Below are 24229 nucleotides of genomic sequence, written 5' to 3' on the forward strand. Positions count from 1 at the left end.
AGGAGAGAGAGACAGAGAGAGAGAGAGAGGGAGGGAGAGAGAGACAGAGAGAGAGAGGGAGGGAGGGAGAGAGAGACAGAGAGAGAGAGGGAGGGAGAGAGAGAGAGAGAGACAAGCTGTCAAGAGGAGGAGTTGGAGGAGGGAGAGGAGATGTGTTTGGGCCCCGTCTGCAAAGGAGCATCTTTAATGAGGCTTAGCATCTCACCTGCCTAGATGCTGCCACCTGCTGTCGGATGTCATACTACACACACACACGTACACTGTACACCCCCCACTACCACACACACACACACACACACACACACACACACACACACACGCTCTACACCCACAACAACTGGGCCAAGAGCTTGTTGCAGATGTAAGCCTTCATGGTTGTGAATTTTGTGTGTGTGCGTGCGTGTGTGTGCGTGTGCGTGCGTGTGCGTGCGTGTGTGTGCGTGTGCGTGCGTGTGTGTGTGTGTACGTACATGTTATTCAGTATACATTTTTAATGCAGAATTCCCAGCAGTCTTCTTGTGTACTCTGTGTATGTGCTCAAGGAGCACTATGCAGAGATGCTGAGTGTTGCCTTACCCAAACTATTGCCCTGTTGAACCTGCATCTGCCCCCATCTGAGGAGGGCATGCTGCTTCTCCCCCGCTATAGAAGCAACAGCACAAGCAATGAAAGAGAACGTCCATTCATCATTTTTTTTTCTGTCTCCGCAATCATTTTTAATGTGTTTTTATTTGAATGGAACGATGTGCTGTTGAATTATTCTGCATGAACTGCATCGGGCAGAGCAGCTGTACAGCCCCCTCCTTCCCTCTCTCTCCCCCTCTCTCTCTCTTTTGACCTACATTTTTTAAGGAAGACTTCCAACCCTGAATATTATAGCAGCATTACTTAAGCTGACCCAGATCCTACTGTATGTGTACAGAAGTGAGACAATGTAAAACCAGTGGCACTCAGAGTTAAGTGGATTAAAGTCATTATTGTAAGAGAGCTGCTTTTCAAAGCCGAAATACTTCCCACTATCACTGGGATGCCACCACTAAAATAAGAAATTACAGGGTTATGTTTGTAATCTACATAGTATAAAAGTTAAAGTTTATTTAATCATGTGGTGCTTTCAGACTGTTGACTGTGTTTTGATTGTAACTAGATTACAGTAAAGTTAGATAATATTCCTATGTTCACTATTTGTCATCAGTAAGAGGGAAAGTGGAATCGGCGTCTCAAGTGTTATCCAGAAGTAAACCACAGCGTTTTATAAAAAAAAAAGTGTCATTTCAGCCCACCATACTGAGGTCCGCGTGTATCGCTTCAGACAGCCATGCTTGTGTGTGCAGTTGCCATAGTGATGAGGGGTTTGGGTCTCCGTGGTAGGATAATCACGCAGTTCTTAGGAGCATGTGTGTGGGGTAACCTCTCTTAGACTATGCACTTGGCGGCGAGGAGTCCTCTATGCTGATTGGCCGATGACATGATCAGAGTTTCATCAATGGCTCGGTGTGGTTGGGAGGCAGACTAGGCGTGCTGACTACACACCAAAACAACCCCATCCCCAACAACAGCAGCAGCCTCAGGGTCTCACCAACAGCACTGGGAAGAATCCTGTGAATGTGTCTGTGGGGTGGGAAATTACTCCAGCATGTTTGAAATGGATGAATGCATGTTTGTCACATACAGGCTGTAGCAATCCAGCGTGACGAATGTGGTGTCTGTCTTGGCCATAATTTTTAAAGAATATATTTATCAAGTTAACAGGCCAATCAAATTCAACAGAAGTGACGATATGTGGTAATGTTAACATATTTTAAATGTATTATTAAGATTTTTGTATGGTACAAAAAGCTTGTTGACATGCGGTTTAGCTGTAAAAAATACAACAGATATGTTTTTGATCCTTTGGTGAAAATTCCATTTGCCATCTCTGTAGCTTGACGCTCACAGGTTAGCATGTGATCTTTCCCTAAAATGGAAAGTATCTGCAATCAAAATCTTTTGCCTGGTAAAAACCCATGGAGTGGGTGTTGTCAACAGCTTTACTATTGATATATCTCTTCATGTTCCCCTTCATTTTTTCCAGCTAGGTATGAAAAAAAAATTGCTTGTGGGTTCGAAAGTATTACTTGAAGCTTCGGAACCCATTACTTCATAACCACTGCAGTGAGAGCCATAAAAACAAACACATGCTGTTCCCATTATTGTCATTAAGTGACAGATTTGAACTCAAAGGGAATACACAGAGATCTCATACTGAACTCCACTCATACTGAAACAGCAAGAGCCTGGGCGTGTGACATGTCACAATGGATGTGTTAACGATTTAGATATAGAGATGAGATGGTGTAGGTATGCTTTCATCATCATGTTCACCACATCACAAACCAAACATCGGAGATTTACTCCTATCTTAATGGTAGGTGTTTTTTTTTAAGAGAGGGGAATGTTTTTAGATTTTCAACAGTTCAGTTTAATTCACAATTTATTGCTGGATTGTACTTAATAGAATTCCCAAAGTTCAGGCCATTCATACAGTTGCTCTTTCTATTCCTGGACACGTTTGTTTTTCTTGAGGTTTTGCATCACTGGCATCTTTTACATCCTCGTAATTTATGCAAGCAGAGGTGTAATCATGTTTTCAGCACGGCCATTTCTAGCCACGATCATAACTAGTTGTGTTTACAGAGCCGCCGGTCGGGCCTATTTTCAGTGGACGTTTTGTTATTATGGGGCTCAGGATGTGTCGACACTATTTGAGAGGCCCTCCACCACCCGCGTCCCTGGCTGCGTTCATTGTGGCCACTTTCAAGCCTACACTTCACTTACCACAATGACACTCCTGTGTGAGGTTTCAAATGTCACATGTGGCATGGATTTGCAGCCAGCAGTCCTGAGTAATTATGCTTTCCCAGCCCAGGCCCAGAGCGCATGTCTTCCGTAATTGCGGGACTTGACCTTTTGTCGCTTATCAATTTATTAATATTGTTAGTGTTTCTTTCAAAGGTCTATGACCAAGCGTGAGGAGATAAGTAGCCGCTGTGCAGACACAAGGTAGCGATACAGGAGTGGTGTTCACACAGTCGCAAAACCTCAGTGCGGCATGACCACAACCACTAGGCCATGTTCGGAGATCAGACTGCTGTTGGGATTTGGCAAATTGGTCATGTTTTTCCCCTTGTTTAGTGCTGCTTTGCTTTATGACCTTTGTGTGATCATAAAAACACAAATGTGCTTTAGTCACCCTCTTGTTGTAATCATGTCTGTTGGGGTTGGGGGTGATGGCTTTATCTATATTTGGGCTTAGCTGAATGACCATAAAGCTGTTGTTTACTGCCGCGTGAGTCTATCAAGCCCATCACCAGAAAGGCCAGTACTGGCTAGTGTCAGAATTTTTCCACAATACAGTCATGAGGTTTGTAATGTCCCGCCATAAAGCTGTTCTTTTTTACAGCCTCAAATAGTAAAATGTTTTATTTAGTTGTATTTAATGGTCTGAACGATTCACAAATTAGGATTCCTATCCCTTTAACACTTAGAGTTGCAAATTTGCTATATTACTCAGGCGTATGAATAGAGCTCAGTGAAGACGCATGCTGCATTCCACATGAAATCATTTGAGGTACCTGTTCTATGAACAGGATGTTGCCAAGTGCAGCTTTTATCACATGCCATCAATCTAACTAAAATGGTCCATTTTATGATAACATTACTCCATTGTCCAGCTATGTCCTGGACGTTAAGTAGTAGTAGCATCCTGATAGAAGTGTAAATAAAGAAATTAATATTCACCTATTTCAGTATTATAAAATGAATCGGATGTCATTATATACTTTAGTAGTATAGTATGTCATTATGTGTATATACATTTTAATTTATATGGTCCTAATTTCATTGATCGGCAACATTATAGACTAGTTACTGAGCTCCATATGAACATTAATAATTTATGGCGAATGACTTAATAATGACTTAATGGACACAATCATTAATTACTCAGCCCATTTGTTGGGTAAATAGTGGGTGTGGCAATGATTGGATTTTGCACTGCTTTGTGTCAGTGAAATTAGCGATACCCAGTATCCCTGTGCCTTTCACTTTGCTTGTTGTGATTTATTTCAAATTAGGGCTATTTTCTATTCTTTTTATGCGTGGGGTCTATAATGCGTGACAGTTTGTGACAGTTTGAAAGTTTGTGACAGTCTGAAAAAAAAAAAAAAAAAGCATGTGCATTTGTCTATGAACAATTTTAGATTCAGAGTGTCAGCAACCACTCTGACACTGTAGCAGTTGGGGTTGAGCTGAGTTTTAAGCTGCTGAAGAGAGAAGAGACTCGGTCAACGGGCCTGCCCAGCCTCTGTGTCTCCCTTAACAGAAGTGCCAGGGCAGTGACAGCCTTTGCTGTCTGAGGGAGGGCTCGGGCTCCGATATGTCAGAGGTGTAAAAAGTCCAGCTTCAGAAAGTAAAAATCCTTCCACATTTGTTCCAAACCATTCACTAAACCAGCTGATTCTAACTGCCACAGCTCCTCAGCCAGGTAGATCACCTAATTAGTGAAATCGCCTGCACAGGTAGAACTAATACACGATAGGACTTTTACTTTCTCAAGCTGGACTTTTACAGCTCTGTGAAATGTTACAAAGATGGTAAATCATTGAAAAATGTTGATGGAAAGGTCTGATGTGCAGACTCTATACCTTGTATACCAGCCTTTACGTTTGCTCATCCAGTCACCACACACTGAACACATCCTGCTCTCGAAAGAAGGTGGCAGCAGTGGTAGCGTCTAGAAAGATGTTACTTCTGTTTAACTGTTATTGTAAATTCGCATCATCATATTCGCATCATCATATTATTCTAAATCATTATCCTGCTAGGAAGTCTCATGTTTCTTAATCATTAATGTAACCTCCCAACCCCCCCACCCCCACCCCAAATTAAGTCGGATTCGTATAAGTTATGACACATTCCCTAAATGTTGTTTTTCATACTCCCACGCAGCGTGCCCAAAGTGAAATGTTTCTCTTGGATTCTCATTTCAAAGGAATGCTATCTCTTATTTTTGAACTGCTGAGAAAGATGCCTCTCCAGAGTGACTGCACTGTCAATACTGATGCAGAGACGGCGTCACTTCTCAGACAGAGAGTGGTGGAGGGAGGAAGGGAGAGGAGAAGAGGTGGAGGAATGGACAGACAGAGAAGGGAAAATAGCAGAGTGATAGATGCACACGGCCTTGGAGTCATTTTCATGTGGCTCCCATCATTTGCTGCTTATGGTGTTTTTTTTCTCTTTCTTGTTCCTGCAGTTGACTGTGCAAGTGTTTGGGAGAGCTTTAATGACACACTGCTGTGCACTTCTCTTTCTCTCTCTCTCTCTCTCCCTCCCTCTCTCTCTCTCTCTCTCTCTCTCTCTCTCTCCATTACTTGGTCCAGGCCATTGACACAAGAGGAGATTGCCCAGCGTCGAGAGCTGGCCAGACAGAGACATGCTGAGAGGCTGGCAGCCAATCAGGGCGCAGAGAGCCCAGAGCCAGCCCACGCTGGTGCCACTGCACAGAACGCTCCGTCTGCTGGGGAGAGCATTACAGGCAAGGGCTCTCAGGAACCGCTCTCCTCACTCACACACGGTCTCTCTCTCTTCTCTTACACACACACACACACACACACACACACACACACACACACACACACACACACACTCTTTTTCACTCCATTTTCTTACACACACACACACACACACACACACAAACTCTTTTTCACTCCATTTTCTTACACACACACACACACAGTCACACACACACACATATACTCTCTTCTCTCTCTTAGTCACTCACACACACACACACACACACACTCTCACTCTCTCTTTCTCTCTCTCTCTCTCTCTCTCTTTCCACTCTTTCACTCTTACACACACAGTCTTTCTCTCATCTCTTTCTCTCTCTCATACACACACACACACACACACACACACACACACACACACACTCTCTCTCTATCTTTACTCTTTGCGCCACCTCCCAGTTTCTCTTCCCTGCTCTCTCTTGTTCTCCCTCCACGTCTGTCCACGTGTGTCCTGCCATTCTTCCTTTCTTCTTTTCTTTCTCCCTCTCTTATCACCATGTGCATTGGTCTGTGCTCCCTCCATCTCTCTCTCTCATTTCCTTTCTGATTCAAACCTTGGATCCTTCTTTTGTCCCCCATTATGCAGAAGACCCACACCACACCACACCACACCACACCACACCACACACACACCACACCACACCACACCACACCACACCACACCACACCACACCACACCACACCACACCACACCACACCACACCACACCACACCACACCACACCACACCACACCACACCACACCACACCACACCACACCACACCACACCACACCACACCACACCACACCACACCACACCACACCACACCACACCACACCACACCACACGTACAGTACACACACACACTACACTACACTACACCACACCACACCACACACACACATACACACACACCACCCCCACATAGACAGAAAGGCATTAAGATTCAGATGGGCTGCAGAGCACACAGCAGATGCTGATGTGAACCACAGGGTTCATCAAGGGCGGTCCCTGCCATGATAATTGCACCGTAAGACGTTCCATCATTTGAAGAGCAAACGTGGGCGCAATTGCGTCCTCGCCAGTCCGAGTGCACACTGTGACCGACTTTAACCCATACCCTAGTCCCCACCCCCCCTCCCCAAGTATTTCTTTTCTTTTCAAGAGCTAAGTGAGAAGTGCTATACTTTTATATGAAATTGTTCCACATAGCCTCTTACTGCACTGTAGAGCAGCATGGACAGAACGTATTAAAGATGGCCATTCCTTTGTGATTTTTAATAGGTGCCTATGACTGTATGTCTGGTGTTGAAAAAGAAAACATTTTGTCTCATCTAATCTGTTATGTCTCCTCTGGTTAATATGAGAGGAGTCCCTTGTGTTGAATAAGAGATTTAGCAGTCGTTGCCTCCTACTCATAACATTAGCACTTTCCAGCCCACTTGTGAAAGTGGCACCATTACAAAGTGGCATCAACAACAATGAATGGCTTTATGTTTATGTCTGTGTTTGCCTGCATATCTGGCTACTTGAGAATCACTGTGGCTGCCTGGCTTTGTAGATGTGCATTTGTCTGTGCGTGTTTATGTCTAGATATTTGTGAACATTTTTGGATGTATTGCTCTGCGTGCACTTCCCAAAAGCCATCAAGACTCGTCCAGATAGGTCCAGTCTTCTGTGCATGTGCACCTAGTATCTGTTGAACTCTCTCCCTCTCTCTCTCCTTCCCTTACTCCCTCTCTCTCCTTCTCTTCCTCCCTCCATCCGTCACTTCTGCAGGTGGCGGTGACCTGTCGGCTCAGATGGAGGCTCTGGACGTGAGTGGTGCGCCAGCCACCACAGCCCCCGCCGCTGAGGACGAGGGCAGAGAGCACTTTGTAGCCTTCGCCAGAGTGTACAGCGGCACGGTCCGCAGAGGTCAGAAAGTGTTTGTGCTCGGCCCCAAGTATGACCCGACGCAGGCGCTAAGGACGGTATGTGCACACTCTCTCACACACACACACACACACACACACACACACACACACACACACACACACACACACACACACACACACACTCCCTCCCTCTCTACTCCCCTCTCTCTCCTTGACGGCCAGATCACACCACTCTTAACATACACAGCTGAAACAAAAATTAGTTTGGGATGAAAATGACGTGGATTTTGGGAATTAGATATTGAATGTAATGTTAGAGAATGAGAATACCCACCCCACCCCCGGAGGCAGTTTAGTTTTGACAGGTTTTAGCATGGCTGACATGCTTAAAGCCCTTTAATCACCTGGACCTTTAGAAACACAGGACATGTCATTATCCCCCATTAGACATCCCTTCAAAATGTTTTCCCTTCTCTCCTCCTTCATTCAGTGGAAGCTAATTATGTTACCTCCAGCAGCCTGTAGATGTGTATTTCTCTTGTATGTAATTGCTGTGTTTGAAAGGGAACAAATGGAGTCTCATTTTAGCCCACAAGCGTCTCTTCTCGAAAGCGCTGTGTGAGCGCTGGGCACCTGATAGCCAGTGGCATTGTTAGTCCCCTGGCCTGTCTCGAGAGCTGAGCGGAGAGCCATAAAGGATGGGGGCGGTCTCCCGCAGGAGGCCGAGTCGGTGGCTCACGCTGGGCAGAAATATGAGCAAGCCCTGACTGGACGCTGCCCAGAAAAGAAATGACTTTGTCACCGGACTATCTGTCAGCGTGCTTTTCCTCCTCTGGCTAACTCCTCCGTACTCTGCTGCTGGTGAAGGAGGAGGAGGAGGAGGAGGAAGAAGGGTGGCTGGTGTGGTGGATGCGTCACCGCTGCTGATTAATAGTGGGCTGTCATAAAAAGTGTCTTTTCCTCTCCTCTCGTCCCCCCTCCTGTGCCCCCAACCTCCACCCCAACACACACACACACACACACACACACACACACACACACCACCCCACAGGGCTTTCTCTCTTTTATTGCCGGGGTAAAACAAGCTGATGAGGCAGTGATGCAGTGTGGGTAAGACTTACTGGAAGCTGCCGTCTCTTTTGGTTTGGTTTGTGGTGGACTACTAATGTGCCTGTGCCTCTCTCTCTCTCTCTCTCTCTCTCTCTCTCTCTCTCTCTCTCTCTCTGTCTCTGTCCCTCTGTGTGGCAGCTGCCAGAGGGCAGTTCGGCGGCCGATCCCCTGCCTGCTGTGCCCCACCTGGCTTGCTGCAGTCTGGACAGCCTGTACCTGCTGATGGGCCGCGAGCTGGAGGAGCTGGAACAGGTACCCTCAGGCAATGTCCTCGGTGCGTACAGTAGCCACACACACACACACACACACACACACACACACACACACACACACACACACACACACACACACACACACACACACACACATACACACACACACACACACACACACACACACACACACACACACACACACACACACACACACACACACACACACACACACACACACACACACACACACACACACACACACACACACACACACAGTGGCAGTGATGAGGCTTACTGCCAGATTCAATAGCGTTTAAAATGACATGCACACCTGCATGCATTTCCCTTCTAACTAGCGGGTTTCTACATTTTTTTCAAACTAATTACTGGCTCTCCAAATTCTGCATTGCCTCCATTGAGCTTGATGCTACACTGTTTCCATTACATATCAGTGGCGTTCACTATTTCTCTCTGAAGAGGCTGCTGGCATCCTCCTAATCTTGGCTGCAAGCTAGAGTTACAGTGTGGAAATCCATAATTTAAATCCATCGAGGAGCCTCTGTGCCGCTCATGGTTGCTGTTGGGGGGGAAAGGAAAGAAAATACCCAACGCTGACCCCTTTTATGCAAACAGATCAGTAATCCTAACATATATATATATATTTTTTTTTTTTTAAACACACAAGATTTTCCCTACATGCCCCCTAAAGAAAGTATTGAACCTTATGCCTCCTGTCCCCTATTCCCCCAGCTCAACATGAAATACACAGTAAACAAACAAACAAACAAACAAACCAACAAATAAATAAATAAAAGGAATCAACACTTGATACTAGCATTACTAAATCATTACCAGAAGTCCAGAATGTACCATAGGTTCTCCACACAAACAGTCAAATTCAAGTCAAAACTGGGACCATGGGGAATTGAAGGAGCATATCTGTGGCCTTTCTGAGAGGCAGAAAATCTGCAAACCCTGTTTGAGGGGATAAAAGAATGTTCATAAGAGAGCATCACATAGCTGTCTAAAGCAGAGAGAGAGAGAGAGAGAGAGAGAGAGAGAGAGAGAGAAAAAACTGCACTAACTGCATCTTATATTATTGTCAGTTCACAGCCAGCTTCCCTCGGGGCGTGTTATTCGCCCCTCTTCTTCCTAATGCGTTTGCAGTGCCTTGCACAGGGCGGTCCTGAGTGGAGGAGATGGGGCGGAGGAGCTTTTGAGGTTGTCTCTGTGATTTATGGTATTGGAATGCTTTGTCAATATCTCCCCATGTATGACACAGATGATTTACATGGCTGCCATAATGGAACGCTGTGATGCAGTGTGTCAGCACGACCGTAAACAGATAAACAAGTGAAATACGCCAGCGAGGACAAGGGAAGTGATGTGAACGCTACACCTGTGAAAATAATTTCAAGTGCATCAGAGCGCTGCGCCAATGGCCCACCAGTCAATCCCACCACCCCCACCCCCCTCATTTTCCGGGAATGTATAAAGCAAGTCTTTCCACAAATAGTTGAAAAGGGCATGTGCTCCTTCTTCTTCTCCAGAGTGAGTCCCAGCATATTGCAAGTGCATTACGGAGTGTGGTGGAACAGCTGGTACTTAATGCAGCCCCTTCAACACCTTCTCTCCATGAGTCATCTGGGGATGGCAGGCCCAGCCTTAGCCCTCGACCTGGCTGCTCGCGCGGAGGACCTCACCGAAGGTCACCTCCAGCCCTGCAGAGATGGCATACAAATGTCAACACCACCCCTCACAATACACACACACACACACACACACACACACACACACACACACACACACACACACACACACACACACACACACAGACCCTCTGTGGCCCTTAACATAAGGGTGGGGGTGACGTGATGCACCTAACCTCTAAAATAAAAACTCGCTTCTTGCTGCAAATCATCTGTTCCAGTCGTGATTCTGCAGTTGCACTCCTTACCGGCGCAATCCCCATTTATCACATTCACTGTCACCTCCTGTGATCCCCCAGCAGAGACGGTGACGGTGCGGGTTCGCGCCTCGTCTCATTCCCATCCAGGTCACGTCACAGCTCCGGTCTGCAGTGATTGCTCTCAGTGTGCCACGGAAGTTTCCTCATTAAAACCAAGAAGAAGCTAAAATAGTCATGATGGCATATGTTTAGTATGTCAGTGAGCTCTCATGGCAAGGTGCTAAGCAGTCATTAAAGTGGAGTGTTTGGGTGTTTGCTAAAATTGCTCTGCACCTGGGCGTTGAATAACCACACACACACACAGAGACACACTCTACAGACACACACACACACACACACACACACACACACACACACACACACACACACACACACACAATTCTCGAACACTCTGTGCTGTGGCTTGTAGTCAGATCAACATTTTGCTGTAATACATTGCATACATTACATAATGGTTGTCGAGAGTGCTCATAAATATTTACTAGAAAAGCATCCATTGAAGTGTTAGACTTGGTAGACTGGAGTTTCTGGCTGTCGGATTCATGTCACATACATGAGAGAGAGAGAGAGAGAGAGAGAGAGAGCACAGCTTCATGCTCTTAAGAGCATTGCAGGCAGCCCTGAAAGCCAAACATTTGCTCATGAGATTTTCATCAATTATGAAAGACAAGCGCATTATGGTATTGACGCGGCTGCCTAATGTTTGCTGGAGCCTGGCGTATGTGTGTCTGAGAGTGTGGAATTATCAATAACATGATATGCCCTTGAGTGAACATTAGAGCTCTTTCTCCCTTCACACTGTTTGCACGGTCAGCCTCCCTAGTTCATCAAACCCGCCCTGAAATCTATTTGCGAGTGGTTTCATGTTGAAGAGATTGCGTACTGTCTCTGGAGAGAGAGAAGAGCATCCCTACAGGACTTCAAATTCATGGTTTCGTTTACCCCCCCCCCCCCCCTCCCCCAAAATAGAAAGAAAAAGAAAGTCTACTCCCCACTTATGGAACATATGGAAACCATCTTCCTGTTGTTTGCTCTCATTGGATTGTGGGCAGTTACCAGTACAACAGCACTATGTAAATGAGGCCAGATTGCGGCTTGATTGGCAGGCTCTCCGCTATTTGAAGAAGGGGAGAGTTAATTTAAGAGGCGCGGGGAAAAAAGCAGCCCGTCTGTGATGTGGGATGTGAACACATGACTGGTGCGGAGCAGCAGAGCACTGGTCGGCACAGCGCAGAGACCTCCACTGAAGATGAGCCAGAAATGAGCAGCAGACGTAATCCACCCCTTACAGAAATCACCACATCACACACACACACACACACACACTCCCACTCACACACACTCCCACTCAATCACAGACAGACACACACACACACTCTTACAGTCAATCACACACATGCAGACAATGCACACATGGTACAGTGTTTTTTTCGGGGGGTGGTGAGCTATTGTAAAGGCAGCTTCTGCTTCCTGCCAGCTGTGAGGAGCAGCCGATTCAGGAAATGAAGAAACCCAGAACAATTGGACTCCTGCAGGACCGACCCCCCCCCCCCCCTCCCTCCCTCTCCTGCTCTCCGTGTCTTTGATATCTGTCACAGGGAGCCATCAGCCCACTCATCTCCGTGCTGTTAACCGTGCCAGTGGGGCTGATGACAGCAGCCTGTGTTTGAATCGAAAACCATTTCAAAGCGTCGGTAGTTAAACTGAATTCCTAAGGCCCCCACGTCTGTATCGCTTTCGAGTTTATCATGAGACTGTCATGACGTTGGCAGTCATCGTTGTCGTTATCTCCTCCCATGTGTGTACCCATCATGGATGTTCGTTTCTTGTGCTAAAGGTGTGAGAGCTCGTCAGTAGGAGATGTTTTAAGCTCATGATTTAGTTGTCTTTGTTCCAAGTGGCTGCATATTAGCCGTGATGCTGCCGAGCCTTCCAGCTAAAACTGGCTTTGGGGCATTCTGGCTGCCAGACTACCTCTCTCTCTTTGGCTCGCTCTCCGGTTCTCAATATTTTGTTCTCCTGTGCTTACAAGAACAGCCTGTAACTGTGGCCCAAGCTTGTGTGTTTATTGCCCAAAGGTTAGATGTTTGTTGTGGGCTTGTACCGGTGCCAGTTCTGGCTCTTGCATTTGTTCACAGAGATATTACCTTTTGCTTGTGCTCTTCCCTGTGGTGTCCCCTCAGGTTTCAGAGTGTGTGTGTGTGTGTGTGTGTGTGTGTGTGTGTGTGTGTGTGTGTGTGTGTGTGTGTGTGTGTGTGTGTGTGTGTGTGTGTGTGTGTGTGTGTGTGTGTGTGTGTGTGTGTGTGTGTGTGTGTGTGTGTGTGTGTGTGTGTGTGTGTGTGTGTGTGTGTGTGTGTGTGTGTGTGTGTGTGTGTGTGTGTGTGTGTGTGTGTGTAGGCCGGTCTCTCCTCAGAAACTTGCCTCTCTGGGGGTAGACCTGCCCATATTTCTGAGGCTATATGCAAAACTTACATCTCACCTCCATCACTTTCTTTCTTTTTGGCTATATTCCTACCTCTCTACCTCTGTTCCTCCCTCCCTCATTCCCCCATCTCTCTCTCTCTCTCTCTCTCTCTCTCTCCCCTCCTGTCTTGATTACTGCTCTGGGCCTGATGTCCCACTGCTCGTTGTGGTGGACAGTAACCACTGAAATAGCGCTGACTCTCCTCTGTGTTAAACTCCACCTACGTCATTAATTCCTCTGGCAGGTCTCTTTTTTCTAATGTAGGGTATTACTGCACCCAAATGCACTCATCTCCCTCTCCAGAGCAATTTATTTCTTGGCTTCAAAGACTCGAGTGTGGCTTTGTTCCCCTCCCTATATAGGAAATTCAATGATCAGATCCGTATCCAGCTTTTAGTGCCCCTCGAACATAGTCACTGTGATTAGCACAAGCATGATTGCACAAAGTAATACTTAACTAATATCATAAAGCTATGTCTCTCTCTCTGACAGATAGAAGTGCTGTCTGTTTGATGTCTTACATTGTCTTTGACGCTCCCTTGTCATGCATTCCCTCAACTACTGTCATGGCTTTTGATATGATGTGCACTGCTGCCTTAGTTTGGGTAAAAATCAGGGATTTTGAACACTTTTTAGAATCCTGAGGCGTAGACTAAAAATATACTTGTTGATAAAAGAATGCACCCAGTAAATCAAACACTGCTGGCCTTCCTTTAGCAAAGATGGCCCTGCCTCTCCCTTTCTGTGTATTCAGCAGAAAAGGAAATAAAGAGGAAATATCTCTCCCAGTGATTTTTGGGAAAGTTTTTTTTTTCTTTCTTTTTTTTATTCCCCTCTGTGGAAAGGTTGCCATCTGATAAGCTTGATCGGCTTTCTTTTGACGCGCCTCCTGCACTTAGCCAAGTTATGTGCTCCCGTGATTCATGTTGAGGAACCTCTGTGATGTTCCTCATATGATCTGGATGAGGCAAAGCCACATTTGATTGGATGGTGGAGATTTTTGACTTCAGTGCTGTTGTGTCCTCAGATCTCTGCTGGCAGTAAAGTCGGCACCGTAGTTTCTCGGCTGTTTACAGCTGATACCGTGTTTGTCGTGTGCTCTATTAAAATCAGAACACGCCTCGGTGTGAGCCATTTAGAATCCATTTAGAATACTGCTGGGGTGGGGAAAAAGTAGGTGAGATGTCACTTCTGAAACGAGCCAAAGATGTCGGAAGATAAACTGATGGTGGAAGCAGAGCTATATACCGGGAGTAGATGAGGTCGGGGAAAGTATGATTGCATAGGGCCGCGCAGATGACTCGAGCATTTGATGTGTGCGCGGTTCCGCCAGCAGTCGTGTCGCCGGGGTTAAGGGCCTGGGCAACATCAAACTCAGTGGAAACCACAAAGCGAAGCAGCGTTTTTGAAGTCGTCTGTGTCACGCTGCCAAGGGCCCGGATGAATAATGCTGATTCAGTGGTGAGAGCTTTATGAAAACATTTGTTTTGTGTTACAGCGTTTCTGCTTCTTCTTTTTCAACCTCTTCTTCCTCTTCTCCTCTTTTTCTTCTTCTACTTCTTCTGCATTGGGTCCCGCCGCCACAATATAAGTGCAGTTAACTCTCCACTTCTGAGATGGCTGTTTTTTTTTTTTCCTGAGTATGATGTGATTCCCAGGGAGAGGATGTGATCATTGCAGGGACAGATGTCGCGGTGAGGCACCCCTCGGATGAATCAGCAGTGGAATGAGCTCTGGGAAGGAGCTACGGTGCCAAATCTTCCACCAGCTTTGTGTCTTGTCATGGTGCCCTTTTCTCTATCTTTGTGTGTGTGTGTGTGTTTGTGTTTGTGTTTGTGTGTGTGTATGTGTGTTTGTGTTTGTGTTTGTGTTTGTGTGTCTGTGTTTGTCTGTACATGTTTGTGTGGCCACTGACTCATGAATTATACCCAACCACCCTTGGCGGACTGTGTATTTTCCTTTCTTTCACTTTCTCTCTCTCTCCCTTTCCCTCTATCTCTTTCTTTATCTATCTCTCTGTTTTCAATCCGCCATAAAGCAGGCCTTGTGGAAATCATGTAACGTTACCCCCACCACAAACACAAACACATGCACACACACACACACACACACACAGAACCACACACATACAGACACACACACACACACACACACACAGACCACCAGCACCACCACCACCACGCACCCCACATCTTCCATCGCTTCTCTTCTTTCTCCTGGAATGTATTGACGAGTCCCCTCCGCTCTGCGCTCTTCCTCCTCCCGTCTTCGTCTTGGTCTTGGTGTTCACCCACGCTCCCTAGCCCTCTCTCCAGGGTGACCTAGATTTCAGACTTCGCCGCTCTCCTGAAGCACTGCCTCGCAGGGTGTGTTGTTCACATTAAGAATTCTGTTTGGGGGAAACTCTGGGAGACGGGGAGGCTCGGCGGAGAGGGTGGGGGGGGGTGGCGTTTAGGATTCCCTCAGTATGCCTTTGTTTGCTGTCTCATTCCTTGGCCCCTTTTCACCCATAAAGCCAGAGGATTAAATATCCAGGTTAATGAGAGCTCGCCTGGGTTGGAGGACTGCTGCACCCTACCCTCGCCCAGTGTTGACGGCGGCCATATAGCTCTATTGTACACAGGCATATACAGTAGCTCTGGCTGACTGGCTCCAGCCAGACCATGCTGTCTGTTTGTCTGGGTTGCAGGACCAAAACACACCAATAGGTGGTGCTATAGAAGTGAATAAAATGACTTGAACTTCCCTCCCCTCCTGCCTAGACAAAAGCAGTACAAAGGCTCAGGGGCCAGATATTGTTATGTTCTGCTCTCTTCCCACCTGAGACCATCTAAATCTATAGATATATAGCATGTAACAACAAATAGAAAATGCATTTTTTTTTTGTCACGTCTAAACAGTCAAGCATATAGGAAAGCTCAAATAAATAGCATACAAATCAAATATTGTTTGTAGTGTGCCTGAGATGGGGTCTGGGTGTTGGTGTGTCTGTTTAAGCCGGCGAGAGAGAGAGGCTGCTGGCTGGCGCTGTGGAGGAGTTGTTTTATTCCTGCTCTGTGGGAACACGGAGAGAAGGATCCAGGAGCACATGCAGCGCAGATGCAAATGCCATTAAGCAGAACAAATTGCTGAGTGCGGTGATCTCCACTTCTACACACACACACACACACACACACACACACACACACAGATATGCACATACACAGATATGCACGTACACATGCTTCTTACAATACAGTGCTTGACTGAAAGTAACCATGGCAGAAGAAGCAGCCCTCAAAGGCAGAACACACACACACACACACACACACACACACACACACACACAGTCTCGTAGTGTCTTTTTTTAAAGGGTACACCTTTTGTAAATCATGCCTTCTGGTTGCCAAGACTGAAGAAATATATGTAAGCCGTTTGAAAACAAGGGAGAGGGAAGGAAGGAAAGAGTGAGAGAGCGAGAGAGAGAGAAGGAGAAATCCAAACAGTTTAACTTATATAACGTTTGCAAGATGGGTTTTTATGCCGTAAAGATTCTTAAAATAACCCGAACCACTATTCCCCAGGTGGAGGAAACTCTCAGCTTTCTGATATTTCTACTGGAGTGGAAAAAAAGACACGGCACTTAATGGCCTAGAGATCGTTCTTTTTTTTTTTTTTTTCGTCTTAATTCGATGCATCACTCGTGGAAGGAAAAACAGGAAGCTTGGGTCTGCTCTCCAGGTTCGTAGAGCGCACACGTGTGTGTGTGGGTTGAGAATTTATTTACCCCTGCGTCCATCCACATCCATCCCTTTTGTTTTGGTCACTTTCACGACTTTGCCTCCCCTTGCTTGCTCTATTTATGAGCCCCAGTTATTAGAGAAATCTGGCACGTTGAGTTTTGTCAAGAGAAATTGGACTGCGTGTTAAGCATTCAGGGGCGGCCTGGATCTAATAAAGTGAGCCTCTAAAGCTGTGGTGATGGCGGTCGAGGGCTCCAGAGTGTTTACTGAGCCGGCCTCACCGCTGATGCTTGGCACATAGATGGTGTGATGGAGATGAGTCAAGGCTTTGGGCTTGGACTACTATTTTTTTTTTTTTTTTTCCCTGATCACCGCTGATTTCTGCAGTAGTTCTTTGAAAACAGCATAATTGAAAACAGTGGCAATGCTCGCTTGCGTGTTGGTTATATGGTTGTCTCAATATTTGGGTTTCCCCCACAGTCTGCACCCTAAATCATTATTGTTTGCATGAAATCTGACTTCATTTTGCACAGTTGTGTGAAACTGAAGTCTTCTCCACGCAGGCTTTGAACTGAAGAGTCCACAGTGGACACCACCACTCATATGTCAAGCTAGCGAACTAATTCGGAGGCTGTCTCCAGTCAGTAACTAATGTTCAGTGGCAGAGCTGAGGTGAAGTCTCTCCAAACATCAGCTATTTTTTGCTGTGCTTCGAAATGTGTGTGTAGTTCAAAGCTGTGTGGATTCAAAGACAGCCCTGGGTATCGACACCACCTCCGACAGCTCACTCGGAACAGCGGGGGCACTGAGCATTTTCTCCAGAATTTCTCTGCTTTTTTTCCCTTCCATCTTTCCTTTTCTCCTCTTTTCTCTCTCTTTTTTTTTTTTTTTTACCAGACCACGTTCTTGAAGCCTGAAGCCTTTGGCAGGTTTTGTAGAGACATGTGAAACGGCAGGCTATGAGAGAGAAAGAGAGAGAAAGAGAGAGAGAGAGAGGGAGGGAGGGGAACGCTTGCTTGTCTGATCCCTACAGTAGGACCTTAGCGGGACGCGGTAATGGCATGGTGGCCTGGCACTTGAGGAGGGCAGTGGCAGGAGTGGCCAGGCTGGCCTCAGGGCCTGTGCCCTTCCCCGGGGACCCCCCTATCAGCACCCCCCAGCCCCCCTCGTCCCCTCTCCAGCCCCCAGCCATCAGTCTTATTGTGCGCATGAGTGCACTAATGATGGGTTATCTCCTGATTGCTGTCTGAGGGGGTGTGTAATAGACTTTCTGATGGGATTTAATTGGTTCATTAGAAGAGGACAACGTCTTGTCACCTATCTCGACTCTCAGTGCCAAGGCGCCATTGTGGACGACTCCGCTCTTGTCGGAACTCGAGCTTTGCACAATCATTCTTACGGGCGTGTATTCTTTGAATGTCATCTCTCTCTCTCTCTCTCTCTCTCTCTCTCTCTCTCTCTCTCTCTCTCTCTCTCTCTCTCTCTCTCCCTCGCTCTCTCGCTCTGTCTTTTGTTTTCCTGCATCATCTTTGTGGGTCTAATTTTAGCCCTTTTGTTCCTTGTGGCCTCTTGAAAGGAGCTGGTGAGTGGCTTGAAAACATTGCAGGGTGCCTAATCAGCGGCACCGCGTCCCACCGGAGTGCTTTTAATAGTTCGGGGGGGATTTTTAATAAGCAGCCAGCCGGCCGTCGACGTTTTTCGTCGCGGTCAGATTGAGAGAGCAGCTGCGGGTGGCGGTGCCATTTCAAAAGCCGACCCAGAATGGCTTTCCAGGAGCCGTGCCAGCTTGTAGGCGATGCCACCTCCTGTGGCGCGCCCTCAAGCAACTTCAGAGAGCTATAGCCCGCCGTTGGCACGCCCAGACAGTGCAGGAGTAAGCAAACTCGACCAACCCTTAACCTCGATAAAAAACCCTCCCATCTTTCTGTCCACGTCCGAATCTCTCTCTCAAGGGAGGGTTGCCCCCTTCTCTGTCTGTGGCCATTGTCATGGTTGTTTTTCCCGGCGGTTTTGTTTGCTGATGCTTTTGTGCAGTTCAGCTGGCCTCTCCGTCCGCGCCGCCCGTGCCCAGGGTTGGAGTTGGGTGGAAGCAGACGTCCCTCTCACCCCCACTGCCTGCATGAAAGGAACCTCCTGGAGCTGTGACTTGTGTGCTGTGATGTGGAAGAGCTGGCTGTTGTTTTTTTTCTTCTCTTTCTCTCTCTCTCTCTCTCTCTCTCTCTCTCTCTCTCTCTCTCTCTCTCTCCTCCTTCTCTTTTCTGCGGTGTGATGCGCGACGCCCGCTGTGCTGCCTGAGGGGACAGAGATGGAGACGCCGGTCGCTCCACGCGTCCTTTTACTCTCCCTCTGCCTCCATATCCGTCTGGCTCGCTTTTATCTTCATCTTGTGATTCGCAGCGATGTCTCTGCCTTCCCGTTTCTTGTCTTTATCACACGTTCCGTTCTCTCTCTCTCTCTCTCTCTCTCGCTCTCTGGAGCTGTGCTCTATTGCTGGGGCTGAATACTGTAATTAGGAAAGCGTTCTGACTGGCTTTGACCTTTCCGTGTCGAGGGCCTGGCAGGAAGAGTGTGACAGTGTTGTAACTCCGTTCCCCCGCTGTTAATTTTTCTTTTTATTCCATGATTTTCATTTATAGTTGTTCAAATTTTTTTTGTGTGTGTGACGTTTTTATTTTAGATCCACTGTGTGCTTCTCTCATGGTGAGAGAAGGACAGTAAGTGGGTGAAATGTGAGGCTGTCTGCTGTAGCATTAATTTAGTGGAATGCCAGGGATGTTCCAGAGTGTGGCTGCAGTTCATCTGGCAGGATCATTTTGAGAAGCCTGCTGAGACTCCTGTTTGATACTGTATGTTGTCCTTTAACAGCGGCTGCTGTATATTTTTTAAGTTTGTACACTTATTAACAATTATACATTGTTTATGCTCTCACTTTATAAATAGTGGACATGGATGTGGAATGTTTTCACTCTAAATGGATTTCACCTCCTCCTTGGTCCGTCTGCTCCCTGGCCTCTGCTATTCCCCGCTATTCCCTGTGTCTTTTTCCCGTGTGGTTACTCGGTTACGGAGAGAGGGAGTAGATTTCACCTCCTTTCTTTTCACGGTCTCTTCCCACTGGCTTGCTTGTTTGTTTTTGATTAAAGTTTCATTAGGCTCTATCCAGCAGGCACCGTTTGTCTGTTAAGCCCCAGCCAAGCCCTCTCTGGAGGTCCAGCACGGCGTGCGCTACCTGTTGAACAGGAACCCCCCTCGGGACGTCTGCTCTGCGCTGGAGCTGCGCTTACTTCCTTTAATGCCATCCACCCTGCTACTGTCCCATAACCATCAATGGATCAAGAATGCAGTGATAACAGCTTACGATCTGTAACCTGAGATTAAAGAATTTGGGGTTTAATGGTGTGTGTGTGTGTGTGTGTGTGTGTGTGTGTGTGTGTGTGTGTGTGTGTGTGTGTGTGTGTCTGTGTGTCTGTGTGTCTGTGTGTCTGTGTGTCTGTGTGTCTGTGTGTCTGTGTGTCTGTGTGTCTGTGTGTCTGTGTGTGTGTGTCTGTGTCTGTGTCTGTGTCTGTGTCTGTGTCTGTGTCTGTGTCTGTGTCTGTGTGTGTGTGTGTTGCTCCATTCACTGGCTGGCTGGGCGCGCCGTTCTAAAGCGAAATAAGAGCTAGCATTCACGGGGCACTATGGCACGAGAGAAGCGCATAAAGCATGGCTGTCACTGGCGTCCCATCGGCAGGGTCCCCGCCGCACACGGGATTAGGGTTTCACTCGGCCCTCATTGTTCCCCCAATCTCCTCCAACATAATCTGCTGGTGTCATTTGAAAAGCGGGCCGCTGCGAAGCGAGCACCCGCTGCTTCGAGTGCGATTTGGCCACGGCCCCACTCTTGTGTGTGTGTGTGTGTGTGTGTGTGTGTGTGTGTGTGTGTGTGTGTCCCATTACACTTACACACACCCACACACTCTCATACTCACATACGTACATACACACACACACCCCTGCCCACTTGCTGTTACGTGTAAAGCGATAGGCACGCAGGATCAAGATATGAAATATGATTTTATTAGCAGCACTGGAGGGGTTTAAGCCCCTGGCTGTAAAGCGCTGAACCCAACACCCTTGTCCGGAGCTTAGGTAATGAATTTCGTGCGCGCATGATAATGGGGCATTGTGCCCGGCCCGTGGAGATCCACTGAGATGGCAGCGCTTGTGACACAATGGCTCTGCGCTGTGTCCAACGAGTCTGTTGTGGTCAAAATGGGGTAGCTGTGGGGCCTTTGAATGTGAGAAGTGACAGGCCACATTATCAAACTTTTTTTTTTTTATCCTTCTTGTGTTTGTGTATGTGTGTGTGTCTGTGTTTGTGTATGTGTGTGTGTGTGTGTGTGTTTGTGTATGTGTGTGTGTCTGGCTGGCATAAATCAGCAGACGAGGACTACTTGACATATTAAAACAATGGGGGAGGCTAACAATAGCTGAATGCAGCCAAGGAGAGAAAGAGACAGAGAGAGAGAGGGAGAAAGTAAGAAAGAAAGAGAGAGGGAGAGAGTAAGAAGGAGTGAGTGAAGAGCTCTTTGTTCAGTCATCTGGGCAGAGACGTGTGAGGCCTGGCATAAGCAGCCACCTGCCTCCCTCTCTCACTCCTTCTCTCTCTCCCTCCCTCCCTCCCTCCATTTCTTCCTCATGCCAGCCAGACCCCTGTGCCAGAGGAAACTTTTCTGGGCTCCTGGTGGAAGCCTTGGCCAGCACTCTGGTGCCACTGCGTTACCTAAACAAAACACAGGCGCGTCCTCTGGTATGGACGCCTGTTATCCACGCTGGACATCGTCTCTCGAGTGTGCACTTAGCAGCATCAAGTAACGTGGACTTTGCACAGAATGCCCCATCCCGTCGTTCATGCATGCATGCTATCACAGGCTGCCCTCTCAGCCTAATGGCAAGCATGTTTCGTTATCTATCAAGATAAGGTGACTGGAGAGAAACTGTTTCAACATTTTAACTGTAACAAAGCTACATATCTCTGTGAATGGATTTCACTGATCCAGAGTCAGACATCGCCCTCCCTCCCAGGCCTCTTTGCACTTGGGTCTTCTTTGTGCATTAGTAGTTCAGACCACCATGGTTGGGGCCCTGTGGCATGTTCTTCGCAAAGGTTTACATTGACCCTGTGTGGTGTTAAAATGTGTGTGTGTGTGTGTGTGTGTGTGTTTGGGAGTGCGTGTGTGCCGGTCGGGTGGTTCATCTGATGCATTTTCGCTGCAGCTGTCTTGTTTAGTCAGCAGAAAAGCGGCTCAGACAGCGATGGAGTCATAGCGGGCCTGTTGGAGCAAAGACAGATGAGTTCACATTCTCCGCTGTGGGGCTGCCGCTTAGCCCCCACCTCCCACCCTTTTCCTCTCTCAGAGCCTTCCCCTCCCCGAGAGTCCCACCCGACCTCACTTCCCCTCCACACCACGCTACGCCACTCCGCTCCGCTCGCGCACAATGGGGGCATTGTTGCCGCCGCCGCCGCCGCTGCTGCAGCGTTGCCGTAGCGTAGTCTGCGACTTCCTCTTCCCGTGGGCTCCCCGCCGCTCGTGGGTTGCCACATTGCTTCCACACGCTCGGAGGAGCCCGGGCGGGCCCGACGCTCTGGCAGCGGGGACGTGACTAGAATGCCTGCCTGTGTGTTGGGAGGGCTCGCTCCCCCGGGGACGCCCGCGTTGTGGCAGCCCTTCACTTCCTCTGCTCCGAGAACTCCCATTACCTGTGGAGAGAGAGGCGATAATGTAATATTCAGTGTGTTTCTTGGCCACAGGCGAAAGTCCTTGCCTTGACTTTGATCTCCTGCCTCCACAATCTGCAACATTTAAGAGAGGGACTTTCCGCAGAGGGACTTTCCATAGGTCATGCTACGGATATAAAAGAATGACTCGCTTCATGGCTGTTAGAGTTTTTGTTTTCTTTAGACACTTGTATGAAAAGGAAAAAAAGAAAGAAAGGGAAATTACGAAAAAGCCTTGAGCACTTGAACACCTCTTGTATCCTGCTAACCTGTTGTCTTCATTTCGATTGATGCTGTATCATTTAAATTACAAATTGCCTCCCACCAATCAGAGCTCTTGTTCAGCTGCGGTCGTGCTCCATCTGTGGAACGTCGAGACTCATATGCGTGAATCTGCTTCGCTGCGCAGGTGGCCCGGCGCTCCTGTTGTCTGCAGGTAATTGGACGACGCGAGGAGTGCTACAACGGGAATGACCTCAGCTCAGAGACACCTGAGCCGGCCCTCTGTGTCCATTAGGCATTCTTTGTGTGCACTAAACATCAAAGCCCGCCTCGCTGTCACACCGCACCCCCCCCCCCACACACACACACACACACACACACACACACACACACACACAACCAACCATTCCCCACTCCTCTCCGCACTCCCCAAGTAAAATGTTTTTGAAAATGGCACATTCTTCATGCTGTCAGGTTGGCGATGCTACGGGGGGGAGAAAGGAGGACGGAGAGAGTGGAGAACTAAAGAGGTTTAATGAGCCAGCAAGGCCATCCCTGCAGTTTCACATCAGGCTTTTTTTGTATTCATATTTTTGGTGGGAGATGACACTTTTGATTCATTCAGGCGTTTTATTTCTCTTTCTTCACTGTTTTGTCTTTTTTTTTTTCATGTTCGTGTGTGTGTGTGTGTGTGTGTGTGTGTGTGTGTGTGTGTGTGTGTGTGTGTGTGTGTGTGTGTGTGTGTGTGTGTGTGTGTGTGTGTGTGTGTGTGTGTTCTTTTCCTCGTGGAGCAGATGGATGGATGTCCCCTCAGGGGAGAGAGTCCTCCGTGACAAAAAACAGAGCTCTTTACTGAATGCAACCAGCGTTGTGGAGGCAGATTTTCTCAAATGCCTGTGATCTCAGACAGACGATGAAAACGGGGGGGGGGGGGAGGGGGGAGCAATAAGAACGGAGTGTCCTTACTGGAGTTAAATATTTTTGGTTTTTGTTTACTATATTGAGGCAGTTTGTTTTTGGTCAGTGTCTACAGAGCAGCAAATCACCGTTTCCTGTATCCCACTGAAAGTGGCTTCTCTGTCAGATGTTTGTTCTCTTTGTCTGGTGTCTGAAGCGTGTGTGCGTGGCGTGCTCGTGGGTCTGTGTGTGTGTGTGTGTGTGTGTGTGCGTGTGTGAGAGAGAGAAGAGAGAGAGAGAGAGAGAGAGAGAGCAGTAGGAAGTGAATGGGTGCAGATGTGAGTCCATAACAGGCAGAGGTGAGCTGTAGTGTGTGTTAGTGGTGACAGCTGATCAGGGGGCC

General features: G+C 47.6%; 1 protein-coding gene across 2 annotated transcripts in view; it reads left to right on the forward strand.

Annotated features, from left to right (window-relative positions):
• The window catches only part of efl1 (elongation factor like GTPase 1), a 68529-nt gene that overhangs the window by 16054 nt on the left and 28246 nt on the right, over positions 1-24229 (forward strand). For both annotated transcript variants that reach the window (XM_076287348.1, XM_076287349.1), the window contains exons 13-15: positions 5421-5575; positions 7372-7565; positions 8718-8853. In XM_076287348.1, the coding sequence (XP_076143463.1) occupies positions 5421-5575; positions 7372-7565; positions 8718-8853 (485 nt within the window). The remainder of the gene's footprint in view (positions 1-5420; positions 5576-7371; positions 7566-8717; positions 8854-24229) is intronic.

This window comes from Alosa pseudoharengus, unplaced genomic scaffold (genome assembly GCF_046254945.1).
Source record: "Alosa pseudoharengus isolate Yale_2024_CS ecotype anadromous, Long Island Sound unplaced genomic scaffold, YU_APseudo_1.1 YU_APseudo_1.1_scf_16, whole genome shotgun sequence".
In the NCBI taxonomy this organism is placed as follows: domain Eukaryota; kingdom Metazoa; phylum Chordata; class Actinopteri; order Clupeiformes; family Clupeidae; genus Alosa; species Alosa pseudoharengus.